The sequence below is a fragment of the Mercenaria mercenaria genome, chromosome 13, assembly GCF_021730395.1.
Source record: "Mercenaria mercenaria strain notata chromosome 13, MADL_Memer_1, whole genome shotgun sequence".
NCBI classification, from domain to species: Eukaryota; Metazoa; Mollusca; class Bivalvia; order Venerida; family Veneridae; genus Mercenaria; species Mercenaria mercenaria.
Window position 1 is genome coordinate 80270505 of NC_069373.1, and position 17167 is coordinate 80287671.

At 35.5% G+C, this 17167-nt stretch overlaps 1 protein-coding gene across 1 annotated transcript; it reads right to left on the reverse strand.

Moving 5' to 3' along the window:
* Positions 1 to 7845: 7845 nt before the first annotated feature.
* LOC123529218 (uncharacterized) lies at positions 7846 to 15738 on the reverse strand. Its single transcript, XM_045309451.2, has 3 exons — positions 15580 to 15738; positions 10616 to 10676; positions 7846 to 8665 (listed from the first exon to the last, which is right to left on the reverse strand). Exons 2-3 carry the CDS (start codon positions 10651 to 10653, stop codon positions 8356 to 8358), a joined length of 348 nt encoding a protein of 115 aa, XP_045165386.2. The 5' UTR covers positions 10654 to 10676; positions 15580 to 15738; the 3' UTR covers positions 7846 to 8355.
* Positions 15739 to 17167: the final 1429 nt, after the last annotated feature.

The window sequence follows — 17167 nt, forward strand, 5'->3', positions numbered from 1 at the left end:
TTTTCGGACAATACCTTGAGAACCCTTGAGCCTAGGTTCACGAAACTTAATAGGGAGGTTGATCTTGACCAGCTGATGACTCCTGTTGATTTTGAGGTCAGTTGGTCAAAAGTCAAGGTCACATTGAACAAGAACAATAGAACTTTTGATTACAGTGAGCAAATAATTTCTGTTCCTTGTGCAATTACTGAATGCATCAAGGGGGGCATTTTGTGTTCGATGAGCTCTTGTTAATAGCATAACTTGAGCTCTGACTTTGATACCCAAACGTTTTGGAACCGTAACTTTTTTTCAAGTAATAGATGTCCCCGCTGTCCTGAGATTCAAAAATATGAAGTGTATTATTTATGCTCTGCAAATATTTGTAATTTCTCATATCAGCATCAAAATTTTTGGCATGTAGTCGTGCCATTTTGGAAGGATCTTCAGTGGCACTGAGAGGCCTAGCAAGAGACTTCATGAAATCATTTATTTGCTCACCGAGTTCACCACATCCTAATCCACTTACAGCTCTAATGAGATCAGGCTCAATTTGCCTGTGAATGTTTGTCAAAATAATAATATGAAAAATTTGGGAAAGAAGTTGTCATGGAAACAGTATTCGCCATTGTCCCCATATAGTTCATCTTTAATTGGTGGCAGCTAAAACAAATCACTACTCTTAACAGATATATTCAACAGACTCTAGTGATTGTTTGCATACCATCAACACTTCCTCAGAAATAAGAACATATGTTTGTTTTATAGGACTGAAAGTCCCTGTGAAATGCTCATCAGTTTGGATAAGATGCACAAAATTTTCTTTAGTCTGATGTCCGTCCTCCATGCCAGCAAATCTGTGTAAAGTCATTGGACCTAAACCCTTGTACTGCAAGCTCGCAAAACAGGTGTACATTTTGGAGGTACCATCTTCCTGCTCATAAGTTTTCCCACAAATTTTCTTACCCTAAAAATTTTGCCAGTGCCAGCCTGGCCAAAAATTTGGCTTAATTAAATCACGCCTGTCACTCATCTGTCCTTCTTTGGAGAACACTCTCTCTGATGGGACTGAAGTAGCCAGAACACACAGATGGTATTTTGCCAAAACTGACAACAAAGGATATTTGTGTTCTCTCTCCTTCCACCACTGTAGTGGATTATCAGAGAAAGGCTGCAATGGTTCAGCCCTGTAGTGCATAATCTCGTCAGTGGCCGTTAGGCTGTTTCAACTTTAGTGATGAAGGTATCAGGGAATAAGTCTCAAAGTGCACAAATTGAGCTAGTTTGTTTTATATCAGACTGCTCTGCTATAGTTGGTCCATATTCTGTAAGTGATGAAACCGTAGGTTGACTGGGATCTGGGGTTTGGTCCATAGTCAGAAGTGCTGGAAGATTAGGATAGGTTCCAGTCTGCTGATCTATTACAGTACTACCACTGGTACTAGTAGTGCTATTGTACAATTTATTTGACCTGTCAAAACATGTTCTTGGCTTTCATTGTATTCTGTTCACGCCTATATAAGATTAACATGAAAGCCAGAAACATGTTTTGACAGGTCAACTAAATAGTTCAATATTGTCTTCCATCTTCACTCTGACCAGCAGTAACAAATCCCTATTATATTCTGAGTTTAAATCACATCCCTTTTCCCGTAACTTTAGATAATACCAACAAACGAACATTTACTTAGTGTCAAAAATTTAAAACAAAGGATTAGGTAAAACTAGAAACTTAATTAGTTAAAGCAGTCATCTGTGCAGGAGGAATGGACATCCAATGATCACAAAAGCTCACAATGAATACTTTGTGGTCACCTGTACGAAATTCTCAGCCCTGAATAAGGACTGAATCTTTAGTTTTTTTCAGCCCAGAAAAAATGATTTTCAGCCTTGAATTTTGAGACAGAAATGGGACTAAATTCGGACTGAATTGAAGCTGAAATGAGACTGAATTGGGGCTGAATTTGGGGTGAAATTTCAAATATGTAAATGAGGCTGAATACTGATGGGGCTGAATTGTGGGAAGAATTTTTTTCAGGGCTGAAATTTATCTGGGGATGAAATGGCGCAAAAACTGGGCTGAAATGGGACAGGAATAGGGCTGAATTTGGGGCAAAATATGTAAATGAGCACAGGCATTTATGGGCTGAAATATAACCAAATTGTCAATATTCAGTCTCAGACTATGTGGGTACCCTTGACAATTTTAGTCCCATATTGTGTCAGGCACTGAGTGACAGACAAAGGGTGATCACAAACAAGCTAACCTCTGACACTTTGTATCAAAGTTAGCTAAGATAAACATCAAAACTGTTTGGTCACATACTGCAGTCCCCAAAGGACCTATAGAATAGATGATGAAATAATATGGCAAGTCTAAATAACTAACATAGGTAGGAACTTGAAAAGTTAATTTTTAGCTCAATTGCTAATACAAAATTTATCTATATCAGGGAAATGAAAAGTCATTTGCGTATGTTTACACATGTCATGTTATCATTCAGGGAAGGACTTGAACCCATGCATAGCCTCATTGATGTTTGTTATCAAACAGAGCTCAAACAATAATTTCATTATATCAAACAGGAGTAATAATTATCATGTCTTATTTCAAATACACTGCTTTATATAAAAGTAAATACATTCATGTACAAAAATAAAATGACAAAACAAAATGAAAATTCATATGATTTAATTAACAGTTAAGTATAAGTCAACTTTAAATACAAGACTGATACTGAATAGAAAAGACTCTAGTATTTTATAAAATAAACTAGTAATATGAAATAGAAAATGTAACATCACGAAAGATTTTTTGAGTTTACAAGATTCATTGAGTTTACGTAGACAATACATTATCTTGGAAGCTAAAATTAAATAACATATGTATCAGAATTAATAATAAGATTGCGATCTAGTTATGATAGGAAGATAATTTTATGTACTTCAATTCATATTTATTCTCTACACTAGATTGATTTAATGTTATACTGTGCTGGAGACAGAATATAAACTACCCCGGCGAAATGTTTAGTTATTCTTTATGAAGTCTTCTTGAAATATGCATGAAGTCTTCAAGAAAAGGAACTTCATGAAATCTTCATGAAGAAGAAGTGATCAGAAAATGGGACATATTCATAAAAAATTCATAAAATGCAGATTCATGAATTTTTTATGAAGTTGAGACTTCATAATAAATTCCTAAAATCAAGTAGTTTGTCCTAATGAAAAAAAAGCATGAAGATTTCATGATGTCTTCATGCAGAATAAATCTTAAAAAATTCAAGAAACTGTTCCTTCATGAATACTTCATGCAGAAAAATTCTTAAGCAACTTTAATGAAGAAATCATGATTTTTTTTGTTCACAAATCTAATGTCCCATTTTCTGTTCACTTCTTCTTTATGAACAATTCATGAAGAAATATTCATTTCGAACTTCATAAAACATTGAATGTTTGTCTTCATGAACTCTTTATGAAGACATCTTCATGAACTCATTATCAGGACTTAGTGTTTGGTAGCTGTATAACCTCTACCTTTTCTTTGCATTTTAGCATGGACAATAGAAACATTTATTTAGGCCATTATTTTTTTATTTTTTGGTTTACCAACCACCAGGATGACACATGGTAGTAGGAGGAGGGAAAAAAAATAAAATTAAAAAACAGAATCAGAATTTTTTTTCTCCGTAGGAAACGGACCTTTGAAAGGAATATGGGTAAATTCTACATAACATCACACAGGCTGCATGTTATAATCTTCTTTCCCACTTTTGATGCTTTTTCCTGCAAATATACCTGTGACCTTGGTTATATTTGATTAAAAATGAGCCTTGGGGCTTGTCATAGCAGCTTGAGAAAAAATTTTGTCTAGATATTTCTGTGAAATTACATTAATATACAGCTGGGCAGGTAGCTGTAACATTTTTCTTGAAAGGACTGTACTATACATAAAAACTGCATATATTCCAGGGCTTTTTCACCCTATCTCACGGGGCCGATATTCGGCCCCATTCTCAATGCCAAATATGCTCTATTTTTCCCAATCTGGAGCAAAAATTTCCCAATCCAATGAAAAATTTCCCAACTGAAATCAGTTACTTTCTGTTTTTCAATAATAATTCTTGCACAATTAGTTTTGTTTGCCAAGTAAATCAAACAAAATGTTGGAAAAACCAACTCGTTTCTATTTTTAGAATATGACCGTCTGCAACCTCGGCAAAAAATAATTACAATATTTTGCTGAAGAAATGTACGATTTGCATGCAAAAACCTCTCAAAATGCATAAAAACACAAATATAAATTCAGGCCTCCTAGTGAAACCTTTAAAACCTTTAAAAACCTTTAATTTCAGAGCAAACCTTTAAAACCTTTAAATCTTCTGAAAAAACCTTTAAAACGGCCAAATAGCCTGTAATTTTCACTCAAAACCTGTATTTTTGTTCAGACTGCTTGCCGTGCCAGTTTAAAGCAAGTAATGGTTATACTGCTGTATTTCCCTCCCTTTTAAGTGTTGTTATTAGGATACTTCTTGTGTATCTTTCATCTTGAGTTTTTCAGAATGCTGTTGTGTTCACCAGACCACATACATGTAGATGTTTGCAGTAGTGTTCACCAGACCATATATATAGGTAATAGGTGTTCCATGTATTCAGCATAAGGTACCATGGAGCTGAATGCTTGAAATGGTCTGGTGACATGATGTTTACACTATGGTAACACTGGACAAGGTCTGGTGAAGATACAGCATTCTGAGCAAAGTTGATGTAGACACTACAAATTCAGGCTTTCAAGTGGCCCTAAAATTCTTAAAAATTCCTATTTTTTTTAGGTCTCCCTAGAATTCCTAAAACAATGCTCAAAAAGGGACAAATTCCTAAAAAAACCCTTATTTTTTCAATTGTCCCTAATTTTTTGTAATATCTGTCTGAACTTAAATTTGTTTTTGCACAAAGTCATGCATATAATCATCCAAATAATTTATTGAAGTTTATTTTCTTTAAGATTCATTTTCAGAGGTTGCTTCTATCAGTTTCCATGAGTTCCTAGGCTACATCTTCATGAAACATAGATTTACTTCATTGAGTGATCAGGCCTAGATCCATGGCTGGGCCCAGGAGGCCTGTGCCCCCATTTGGCTCATCAAAGTTGCTGTCAACTATTTTGGCAAAGAACAGATATTTTCTCAAAATTAGGCCCAAAAACGCACCAGAGGCCACCATTCCATTTCTCTATTACAAAATTTTCCCCCCTTCCAATGAGGGGATTGCCTATTCAGTACCTCAAATTTATATAAGTTCCCCAGAGGCCACCATTGATATCTACATTTCGAAACATTTCCAGAGAAAGAAGAGTCCCCTGACCCTCCTAAAACTGCAGGGATACCCTCTGCCACACATCAAAATTTAGACAAAAACATGCACTACTATCAAGCATTTTATACCTGTATTTTAATTTTTTTCAGAGTTGGGGGGGGGGCAGCATCCTTACCTCCCTAAAATTAGGGGGCTACACCCTCCTATGCCTCAAAATTTAGAACAAAAAAGACACAAGCACCCACTATTTCATACCTGTATTCCAGGGGAAAATTACCCCCCCCCCCCCCCCCCCCCCCATTGAGAGAAGTACCCCTCCAGTACACCTCAATATGTAAACAAATAAAGGCACCAGTGTCCACCATTTCATACCTGTATATCAAAAACTTATGTTGGAGACACAGTTGCTCTAGAATGGTGCCCCTGCAAAAAGCAACAATATATAAAAGGATGGGCTTGACATGTTGACCTGTGGGCATTTAGTCCTAATTTAGCCCTTATTTTTTGCAAAAATAGCCCTAATTTTTGTCAAATAGTGCTTGAAAGCCTGTACAATGTGTAAAACAGGAACCATATACAAAAAAGGTGATATAAATGTGCAGTGAAAGTGGGTATAGCCATTAAGTTAGGTATGTATATCAATCATAATGTATAATTCAAACAATATGACATAATATCAAACATGCCTATTTCTGATATCTGGTTTTAGAGTGTGGGTTTCCATATATAAATTAACTTTTTTTAGTAAATACCTATATATATTATGTGTTTTCAACGAGAATTCCGACAAAAATAGCCTTTATTAACTCTTTATTTTTTAATATTTTACACTAAAAGGCCTTTATTTCCATAGATTGGAGCCTTTATAAAAACCTTTATTTTTGTTCAGACCTGCTAGGAGGCCTGTAAATTGAATAAAGTACCCAAAACGTGTTGACAGGTAGTTCTTATACCATTAAAATCAATTGTCACATATTTTCGCAACTCAGTTTTTACACTCGAAAATACACGCACTTTGCCATTCTACTTTTTGGATAATTTCAGTTATAACTTTGGCAAAAACAAACTGTAAACAAAAATTTTAGCATGACAAATAAAGAGTTACTGTATTTTTAGGCAATACTGGAACACAATCCTGAAAAAAAAATTCTCAAAATTTCACAAGAGGATACTGTCTACCAGTAAAATTTGAAACTGAAGATTTAAACTAATATATATTAATTAAAAACTCACTTAATTTTTCAGTATATTATCCCAAATTTGACAATTTACCGCGTTAAAAATTCCCAATATGACCAGGGGCCTTTTTCCCAAAACCCCCTGAAAAAGCCCTGTATTCTCACAAACTAAATGATTGGAGACATAGAAGTCATATGTTAAACACTGACTGAAATTAATACCTTCTGTTAAAACAACAGATGGAAGAATCTAATATTCCCCACATTTGAACAACACTGTCAGATCTTAAATCCATGGATATATGATTTTACACTCAGCAGCTTTCAAGTATCTTGGCTGTTTATGGACCCAGTCTGAAACTTAGGGGTACAGCTATATGAAAACATACACTGCACTGTGCCTAATAAGCAATTATCTTTTTAAGTGTTAGGAATAGGAAGTGTCTAGCCATCTGGTAAACAGACACTTAGCCTATGTCTGTTAACTGGAAGCCTTGCCTTTCCTCATATGGTTTTCTTGGTTTTTGTTAATTTATTTTATGATAGATAGGCCATGTAACACAACCGTTCATCTTTGCAATGATCTTTGAAAATTCTGTTAGTCAATATTTGTCTTGCCACATCTACTGCACAGCTACATTGGAAAAAAAGTAATTACATCTATAATCAACATTAATCTGATGTTAATATATAACGTACAATAATTTCATTAAAAATATGTAATTCATAACTTATAAACAAATAGGTTACCGGACGCCAAAAAGCTGTACAGGCTAAACGTTTGCTTACCGGGCCTTACAAATACACAGTTTTAATGTCCCCTGTACCATTTTATATCATCAAACAAAAGTACTGTCATCATTGTGTATTTAAATGATATTTTTCGGGGGAAAATGCTTTCAAGTTCGCGTAATAAGTGGTGCATAGAATCACCGTAATAAGCATTGCGCTATTGGAACGACAGTTACCATAAACTTAGTTGTATACTAAATACAGACTGCATATCACCGACAATTGGCCATTTTTTCAGGAAAGCACTACATCGCAACTTTGAATGTTCTTGCATCATTAAAAATTACTTCAAAACTTTGGAAATAATACAGCCTGGGCGCAGCCATTTTTAAACGTTTCGTAAATTGCGTAACAAGCATGCTGATTGGGCGCAGTATATATCGGAAATTTTACTTGGACGTTTACGTCATGCATAAGATATGAAGTTTAAAAATAGAATTATAGGAATTCCTAATGTTGATTTGACTCGTTCGCCGTGATGGATATTCGAAGAACGAGACTTTTTTTTTCTTTTTGGAATACGCGATGCATTTTTTCTTCTGCAAGCTTTCATGTCATAGCGGAGGAAATAAAAAAATCACGTTTTTCCAATTTTATTTTTTTTCTGAAAACACATTTTTTTGAGCGGCAGTTCCGTAAACCGAAAGATAAAAAATAAAAGGCCTTACTGAATTAACTAAAAATCATTTAATTGAAACTGGAAAATACAGGCTTTATGCAAAAACAAAACAAGTCCTTGACTTGTGCAAAAACAAACCATCAAACAATAAGAAACATTTTGAAATAAATTCAACTCGACTCAAACATAGTTATACGTTTACAGATGAAACAGTTGCATTAACTAGTCTTCTTTCACCAAGAATCTTCAACATATTCACACACGCTTATAAGTTCAGCTCTTTTTGTCTCAGAGTTTTCTGAAGATTTTCAAAAAGATTTTCAAATTAGTAAATCAACTAAATTTTATTTAATGGAAACTGGAAAAGAGACAACTGTTTACATCAGTCATCATCACACGCTTATAGTTTCTGCTCTTTTTGTCTCAGGGTTTTCTGAAGATTTTCGAATTTTTTACAAAAGCTCTCCTTGCTCAGTTTGGTTTTTTTCTCACAAGTCTTTCCAACATATCCAGTTTTGCAACATCAAGTGGCGGGCGTGGAGTTCCCACACATTTACCAGTACGCTTTCCAGTCCTAGAACAGTTAAGCAGATCATCTTTAGAAAAAATTGAAAAAGTCATTGTGGTCAGAACTTGTTGCACATCAGACTCTTCAAGATGTTCAACCAAGGCGAGTTTAGCGTCATCAGGATTTTCCTCTGTCTTCGCAGACGCTAATGATGCTATTCTCTCTTCCAATTTTCTTACTTTACGGCGAAGATAACGCACATCTTCCTTCAACCTGTAGTTAAAATTAAAATCATGTTCTCACACTTTTTGTTACTAAAGATGCAATGATATACTGTGGGACATAGGTAAAGTCTAAAATACAAACATTCCTGACCTACACGACTGAATGAATCCGTACGCAATACCCCGGGTGCACAACTGCACATGCTGACCAACATTCCTGTAAACTTTGGCAACTCTAGGTCAAATACTTTTGAGGATATGTGCGACACAACATTTAAATGTCCAGTTTTTAGCTCACCTGAGCACAAAGTGCTCAAAGGTGAGCTGTAGTGATCGCCCTGTGTTCGTCATCCGTCCGTCCGTCATCAACAATTTGACTGTTAACACTCTAGAAGTCACATTTTTGGCCCAATCTTAATGAAACTTGGTCAGAATGTTACCCTCAAAAAAATCTTGGACGAGTTCGATATTGGGTCATCTGGGATCAAAAACTAGGTCACCAGGTCAAATCGAGGAAAAGCTTGTTAACACTCTAGAGGTCACATTTTTGGCCCAGTCTTAATGAAACTTGGTCAGAATGTTACCCTTAATAAAATCTTGGACGAATTCGATATTGGGTCATCTGGGGTCAAAAATTAGGTCACCAGGTCAAATCAAAGGAAAAGCTTGTTAACACTCTAGAGGTCACAATTTTGGCCCAATCTTAATGAAACTTGATCAGAGTGTTATCCTCAATAAAGTCTTGGACGAGTTCGATATTGGGTCATCTGGGGTCAAAAACTAGGTCACCGGGTCAAATCAAAGGAAAAGCTTGTTCACACTCTAGAGGTCACATTTATGACTATATCTTCATGAAACATGGTCAGAATGTTAATATTGATGATCTTAAGGTCCAGTTTGAATCTGGGTCATGTAGGATCAAAAACTAGGTCACCAGGTCAAATCAAAGGAAAAGCTAGTTAACACTGTAGAGGCCACATTAATGACCATATCTTAATGAAACTTGGTCAAAATGTTAATCTTGATGATCTATAGCTCAAGTTCAAATCTGGGTTAGGTGGGGTCAAAAACTAGGTCACTAGGTCAAATCAAAGGAAAAGCTTGTTAACACTCTAGAGGCCACATTTATGACTTTATCTTCATGAAACTTAGTCAGAATGTTAAACTTGATAATCTTTAAGAAAATTTCAAATATGGGTCATGTCGGGTCAAAAACTAGGTCACCAGTTCAAATCAAAGGAAAAGCTAGTTAACACTTTAGAGGCCACATTTATGACCATATCTTAATGAAACTTGGTCAGAATGTTAATCTTGATGATCTTTAGGTCAGGTTTAAATCTGGGTCAGGTGGGGTTTAAAACTAGGTCATATCAAAGGAAAAGCTTGTTAACACTCTAGAGGCCACATTTATGACTATATCTTCATGAAACTTAGTCAGAATGTTAAACTTGATGATCTTTAGGTCAAGTTCAAATCTGGGTCATGTCGGGTCAAAAACTAGATCACAGGGTCAAATCAAAGGAATAGCTAGTTAACACTTTAGAGGCCACATTCATGACCATATCTTAATGAAACTTGATCAGAATGTTAATCTTGATGATCTTTAGGCCAATAGGTGAGGTGAGCGATACAGGGACTTCATGGCCCTCTTTTTTACCAAGTCAGGGGCCATAACTCCTACATAACTGAATGAATCTGGACACGAACCCCAGGTGCACAACAACGAGTTTTAGTATGTTGTACAATGCTTCTGCACATTTTTACTAAGAAATTAAGATCAACATTCGGTGTATATGTGAAAGCCAAAGCTGGATCCGAAATGAAAAAATATGGTTCTGGTTTGGTGTATATGAGACATGGCCGTAAACATTATGTTATGAAGAGCCAGTAAAGACTGTTGCACTTTAGAGAGGACACTTTTGGATGCTGTCTGCTGCAAATGATCCAATAATCACATCTTAAGACACTGCCATAAAAATATACTAATGTTACAACTTACTCATCATGCATCTTGTTCGGTGATGATTTTAGCTGCATCAATGATGTGGATTTAATGCAACCTGTTAAAAACAAAATTAGAACATATACTAGACATACCACTGAATGTGCTCAAAATAGTCCCACAAACCACACTGTCTCGTAACAAAGGCTAAGAGTAAAAGAAACAAGAGGGCCATGATCGTCCAGATTTGCTAACCTGTCCTTGTAGCAGCCTCTAATTTGTAGGGGTGAAGTACACCCCCCCCCCCTCCCCCCGCAGATTTGAACAAACATGAGAAACAACCTTAGGCCAGAGTTTTTTAATAACTTTGGTTACGGGAGCGCCGGGTCCTAATTCTCCAAAATCCAAATAAAAATAAAATTCAAAATTGCGATTTTTTTTTTATTTTCCCCGACGCTTGCATATACTTTCTGTGGTGGAAAATAAAACAGTATCTTTTAACCTACAATAAATATCACAGCGTGTGCAAAGGACTTTCGATATTCTCAAAGGACGACAAAATCAATACACCGTGACGTAACTTTACTAGAATGACGTGACTAGCTCCACCCTGTAACTAATCAAAGCAGTTTAACAGTTGAAGATTGACAGCCTCGTAAAAACTGCCGGCAGTGTTTGAAGCGTGTGACAGTGTGAAAGTATCGTGTTTGATAGAGAACGTCCGTAAATATAAACCGTTATCCAGATCAGCTGACATGTTTAGAAGGCGTTAATTGCAGACAACAAAAGGCTTGGATTAAATTGGTGAAACAAGCTCCTAAGTCGGAAGACAAAGTAACTTTATTGTGGAAAATATATCGATAATTTCAGCACAAAAGCCTCAGCAAGTAACTATATTTTAGCAAATGACATTTCACATCCAGTTTAAATTAATACATTTTTTCCGACCGGTAATAAATTTGCTACTTACCTTGGATTTCCATCAGTGATAAATCCTTTTACAGTATTTTTAGAAAAAAACAAAACAAAAAACATTCAATTTGTCTCCTGACCTATTAAAAACTGATATCTTTGACACATTTCGACCAGCACATGGCAGCTGACATCAAAAGGAGTGTCGGCAAAATTTTCCTTTATTGATTTTCTTTGATGTGAGATAAAAGTTAACTGGTTGGGTATTGCAAGGTGAATGACGTAACTTGACATAATTCTACTCCAAGTAAAATGTACTTCAGATTTTTTTAAGTGGATTTTCGTTTTGTAGCTGAACAACAGTAAGTCTGGTGATTTTAATAAAATGCTGACTGTTGCTATAAATCTAAAAAACAATAAAATATTTTTTGTTAAATAAGATGTTTTCTAATCAATCTAGTGGTCCTTTTCTCTAAATTCTGTTACTTTATGCACTGTTCTGAACCAATTAGTATGGTGATGATAGTAATGATTATGATGGTGATGATGGTATTGAAGGTAACTGTACAAAGTGAAAATATGTAGGACTCCCAAGAAAATTTAAGAGGGACTCCATAATCTGAATGTTAGGCAGTCCTGACTCCATGAAATTGAATCATAATGGAAGCCCTGCAAGGGTACTGAACTCCATGTATGGACCAGTTACTTTTAATATTTAAAACATTTGAAACTGAGTAATATTACAAAATCTTGAACTATTAAAGAAAAAGTATGTGTAAGTTTGAATGTAGTACCTTTGCTGATTGTTTTTAAAATTCGCAGTTTAAATCTTAAAGTCTACCTCAAATTACATTCAAAGTTGTAGCCAGATATGGAGTTCAGTAACTTTTAAGAGACTCCTCACACTTAACAGTCTTGGGACTGTCTGGCATGTATAGTGAAAAATGGCCCATGTCGGAGCATAAATGAAAAATGGAGAAATCATAAAAGAAAAAAGTGAAAAGTTATTTCCGTCTTCCTTAACCCTTACAGTGGTACAAACGATTGGTTTTGCCTTTGCGACCAGTGCAGACCTAGATCAGCCTGCACATCCGTGCAGACTGATCATGGACTGCACTGTTCGCTATTCAGTCAGTACATTTTGAGTGAACACCCCTTCGAATGATAAATGGTATTGCCCAAATTGAATGATGGACCTGTCCATTTTAGAAACTTAGCGTGCTAATGGTTAAAAGGTCAGAAACACAATACGCATAGGATGTGACAACAACACTACACTATACTAGTATATAATCACACCAACACCAGAAACAGAATACAATGCCAGGCATGTTTAGTCTCTACTTATTAGCAAGCTATATATATGTTTAAAGCAGGCAAGCAACATGCAAAAAATTTCAAGTATTTAATAGTTTCTACAACATAATATTATAACATACAATATGGAGGCTTTAATAAAGAAAGTGGGAATAAAATGCTTCAAATTGGGAAAATAACTTGTCTGATTTATCTAGTCTGTGTTGTGAATCTACATTTGCCTGAAACAACAATTTTTTTTAACCCAGTGGCACTTTTTACAAAATAAAATTTTTTGTGTTTTTTCTCATTTTATTTTTATTTTTTTTCCCTGATGCTAACATTTTCCTACTTTATTTTTATTTTTATTCCCTCCTCCTTATGCTCATTTTTGGAAAATCTCCCGTAACCCAAGTTATTAAAAAACTCTGGCCTAACTTGCCCAGCTTGCCCGCGAGCAGATTGCAGGACTTTTAAATATTTTCAGTTTTAGTACCTGAGTTTGTAATTTTTAAAAGTTTAGATTATTTGGATCATTGCGATACATAAAGGTTGCACAAGGCCAAATAATCTGCATTCCCGATACCGATCTCATCATTTTAACGCGTTAGAATGTTTAGGAGCATTCCCACAGAAATTTATTCACTATCTCTGCATTATTAAACCATTTTAGCATCAAATCTGACACAGGTCAATATAATGGCCCAGAAAAATGAACATACAAACACATTTGACCCTTATCATGCTGGACAAGACTGATTATGCCTTTGCGACAAGTGTAGATCTTAATCAGCCTGCACATCTGTGCAGTCTGTTCAAGATCTGCACTGTTCGCCAATCAGTCAGTATCTTTTTGGTAATTAAGCACCCCTTTTAACAGTTAATGGTTCTGCCCAAATTGAAAGATGGACAAGTTCATTATAGAAATTTAGCAGGGTAAGGGTTAATGTGTTGTGAATTCTCAGCATTATTCTGCTTCTGGATGGACATGCTCACTTTCAAATCTTAGCAGATGTTATATCCTTTATCATCTGACTAGCCTCATATGCATCTTGTTTTCATGAACATTAACTAAACTACCATACGCTAGATTAGCAGGGGAGTGAGAATATGTTTTAAACGACAACCTTTAACCAGCCCATCGTAAACAAGAATAGATATAATACAACCAACTGTACCTAAATAAACAGTCTGAATTTGATCAAATTACTTCTCAGAACTGTTTGATTTCTAGGATAAACAGTGCATACAGAACAAGGTTCAAATTTATGGCCTTGAAATACTGTTTAAGTATTTTCTCCTCAACCATTAAGAATGTCCTACTACACAACATTCTCCACCAACCCACCATTACATAGGAAGTTGTGCTTGAGCGAGCACTACGAAAAAATCACGAGACTTGTAAGATATATTAACTAAAAATAATACAGTCATTTATTCCATGTCCCATTTTGGTTGTGAAATATCAAATGGTAAGAATACTGGGATTTAAACACGGACTTGGAATAAAGATTATCGACTCTGGTACTTGGTCGCAAACATATATAAGGTTCTCTACTTTTATTTATCATGAAAGCAGCCACTCAGTCTCAGGGCCTCCTCTGCCATTCGCCAATATAGCCAAATGCTACAAATTCAAAGAACTGGCTACAGATTTTTGAAAGTGGTAACAAGAATTTTATTAAAACGTGGCCAAATTTCAGTAATTCAGCTTCAATTTTGCAGTTTCCTCATAAAGTGAGGCACAGTGGAGGCCCTGAATCTAAGACACATTTCCCCATCATTCTGAACTTTGTCAGGTTTTACAGACACTGAAGATTGCGTCATGGCTTAATGCTTGATACTGGTTGCTACTGCTGCACTGCATGAGGTAGATTTTATTATGTGCAACGTACAAGACCACGACTGGAACCTGTGGCCTCAGAAAACCATTCTGTATGTTGTTAAACTAATTTACTGTGTTATTTACACCAAAATTGTGAATTTCAAGTCAATTACGAGTAGCTAGCAAGAATTTAGCAGTTTAAAGACTGTGTAATAAGAAATGTAGCCTTACTCATTTGGCTTATCGGGACGACTTATTTTATCATCTGATATTTTATATTTGTCATCCCTCTAAAGGGAGGCAGCGACAGTCAAAAGTTATCACGCTGTCCCGAAACGTCCTATTATTTGGACTAGGGTGGGATGTATGTCAAACTATCCAAGCGACACTGCCTACTGAGTTCATCACATTCATAAATTTGTTTGTCCCGTCTAATTACATATGTTATTATTGTGCAGCACCTACATGTTCAAAGATGTTTCAAAAACATGCACTTTCCACTAACTAAGCCTGTGTATAGCGTCTACCTCAGTACTTAATTCGCACTGCTTTGATTGGGATTCCAACCATACAGTTGAACATGTTACTTCTAGTCTAAATATATTATCATGGCATTATCCATATCATTTCAAATTTAAGTTAAATATTACACATTTTGAGAAAATTAATTATAAATAATGTGTTATGTCAGTGTCAAAAATAGATTTCTGTAAGCGACCATCTTCACCCCTTTTTGTTTCATAAACTGTAAATAAATAACCATATTTGAACCTAAACATGTAATCAAACAGTTTTTTTGTCTGAATTACTTCAAATTTCTCAATTTTAAAAATGTATGTCACAGTTGTGCTAGTGAGCCCACGATTTTACATTCCATGTAAATGAACAATCCTCGCTGGTCGGGGCGTAAAAATGTCAAAATATGCGACATCTGTAGAAAGAAACGATTAACAAATATACTAAACTATTAAATAAACTGTTCAAATACCTATTAGCACTGGAACGGATTTGTACTTCTCATTAGAAAGTTCCAAATTTCCTCATTTTTCCCTTCAATTTCGTTCTTATTTGTTATACGCATTCAGTTGTACACCAACGGCTGTCGAGGCCTGCGTAATCTACGAAGTAAAACTTTTCCGGGGCCAAAATTAACACAATGAGCTCGCCCTATATAATCGGGCACCTTGCATAAAGCAATTAACAGAGGCTTTTTATTTATCAATTTAAAATCGAGGAAGACAGTTTCAGTATTTAAAATAAGGAAGGTATCCTAAGGTTGAAAAATTGTTTTTCGTTTAACAAAACTTTGCATCAAACGTTGTAACTATTGTCGGACATTACACGAATAAAACAGAAAAACTAGGCCATACTTGGTGAATGATGTGTAAGTCTATTCGCTTATTGGTACTTCAGAACCACGTGACAGCTACTGCTTCGCTTATATCTCTGATTGGATGGAGTAAAACTCACTTTGCCCAATCAGCGCAAAGACGAAAATAGCTTTGAAGGCCACAGATTCTCCTAAACACAAACTGTCAAAAATTATTCCTTTCAATCACTTCTTTATAAATCTCGTAAATGCATAACAGAAACTATTCTAAACACTTCATTATGCAATACTTCATTTTATGTTTGCAGGGAAATATTTCTTGTAAATATCCAGAAACTATCGGCGCAAACGTGATCTACTTTTAGAATTTAGAACGTGTTTGCTCTGCAACAACCAATCATAATTCGTGACCCGAATGTCATTTTCCCAATATGGAAACTGATGGCACGCAATCAGTATGCAAAAGAGGCAAGTTTTATTTATGCTCTAATCAGGCACTCCACTTTTTTTCTGGGTCACGTAAGGTTGTTTACGCTGAGCTGCATGAAGAGAAAATCAATGAAATGTACACTGGGACCCCGTTATAACGCTGTCATCGGGGTCCAAGGTTCGAGACCCGCGGATCTAGCGGGGTTAAATTTATAACGCGGGTTGATCGTATCAGCGGTAAATGCAATACCCCACCCATCGGTAATGTATTAGACGTATTTTGGACGCTGTTTTATGTTAATAAGAGATAAGAATCGTATAAACGGGACATTTATTTACCTTAAATGCTACTGAAAAATACATTAAAAGAATTATAACGCTGTGTCATCTTCTCATTTTGTCGTGATTCTAAAAGAAAGTTGAAATTGTTTATCCCGGAAGTAAACATGTATAACGCTGTGTGAGGAGTGCGCTGTCATGAGAATTACATATGGGGGTTTATGTAACTAAAAGAGAAAAAACGCGGACAGTCTTAAAAAAAATAATTTTGAATACATGAAGAAAATCGATAAATAATGTAAAAAATTGTTAAATCGCCGTCGTTAATATATAATATTAAAAAGGGAGAACATTCTCAATATGGCTTTCAGTGCGTCGAATCTTCGCAAATTCCGACGAACCGAGAATGATGATTATGAAAAACGGGTGCATTTTATTACAAAACTGGGCATGTTGTTCGATTTTTATTCACTCGAGTGTTAATGTCATCCACTTAATCGGTGCAAACTTAAAGGTTTGATAGTTGACTGACCGATCT

Coding starts and splice junctions, on each gene's coding strand:
- LOC123529218 (XM_045309451.2), bottom strand. CDS start 10,653: ATGCAGCTAAAATCATCACCGAACAAGATGCATGATGA. Junction 8,666..10,615: donor CCGAACAAGATGCATGATGA/GTAAGTTGTAAC, acceptor TTTTAACTACAG/GTTGAAGGAAGATGTGCGTT.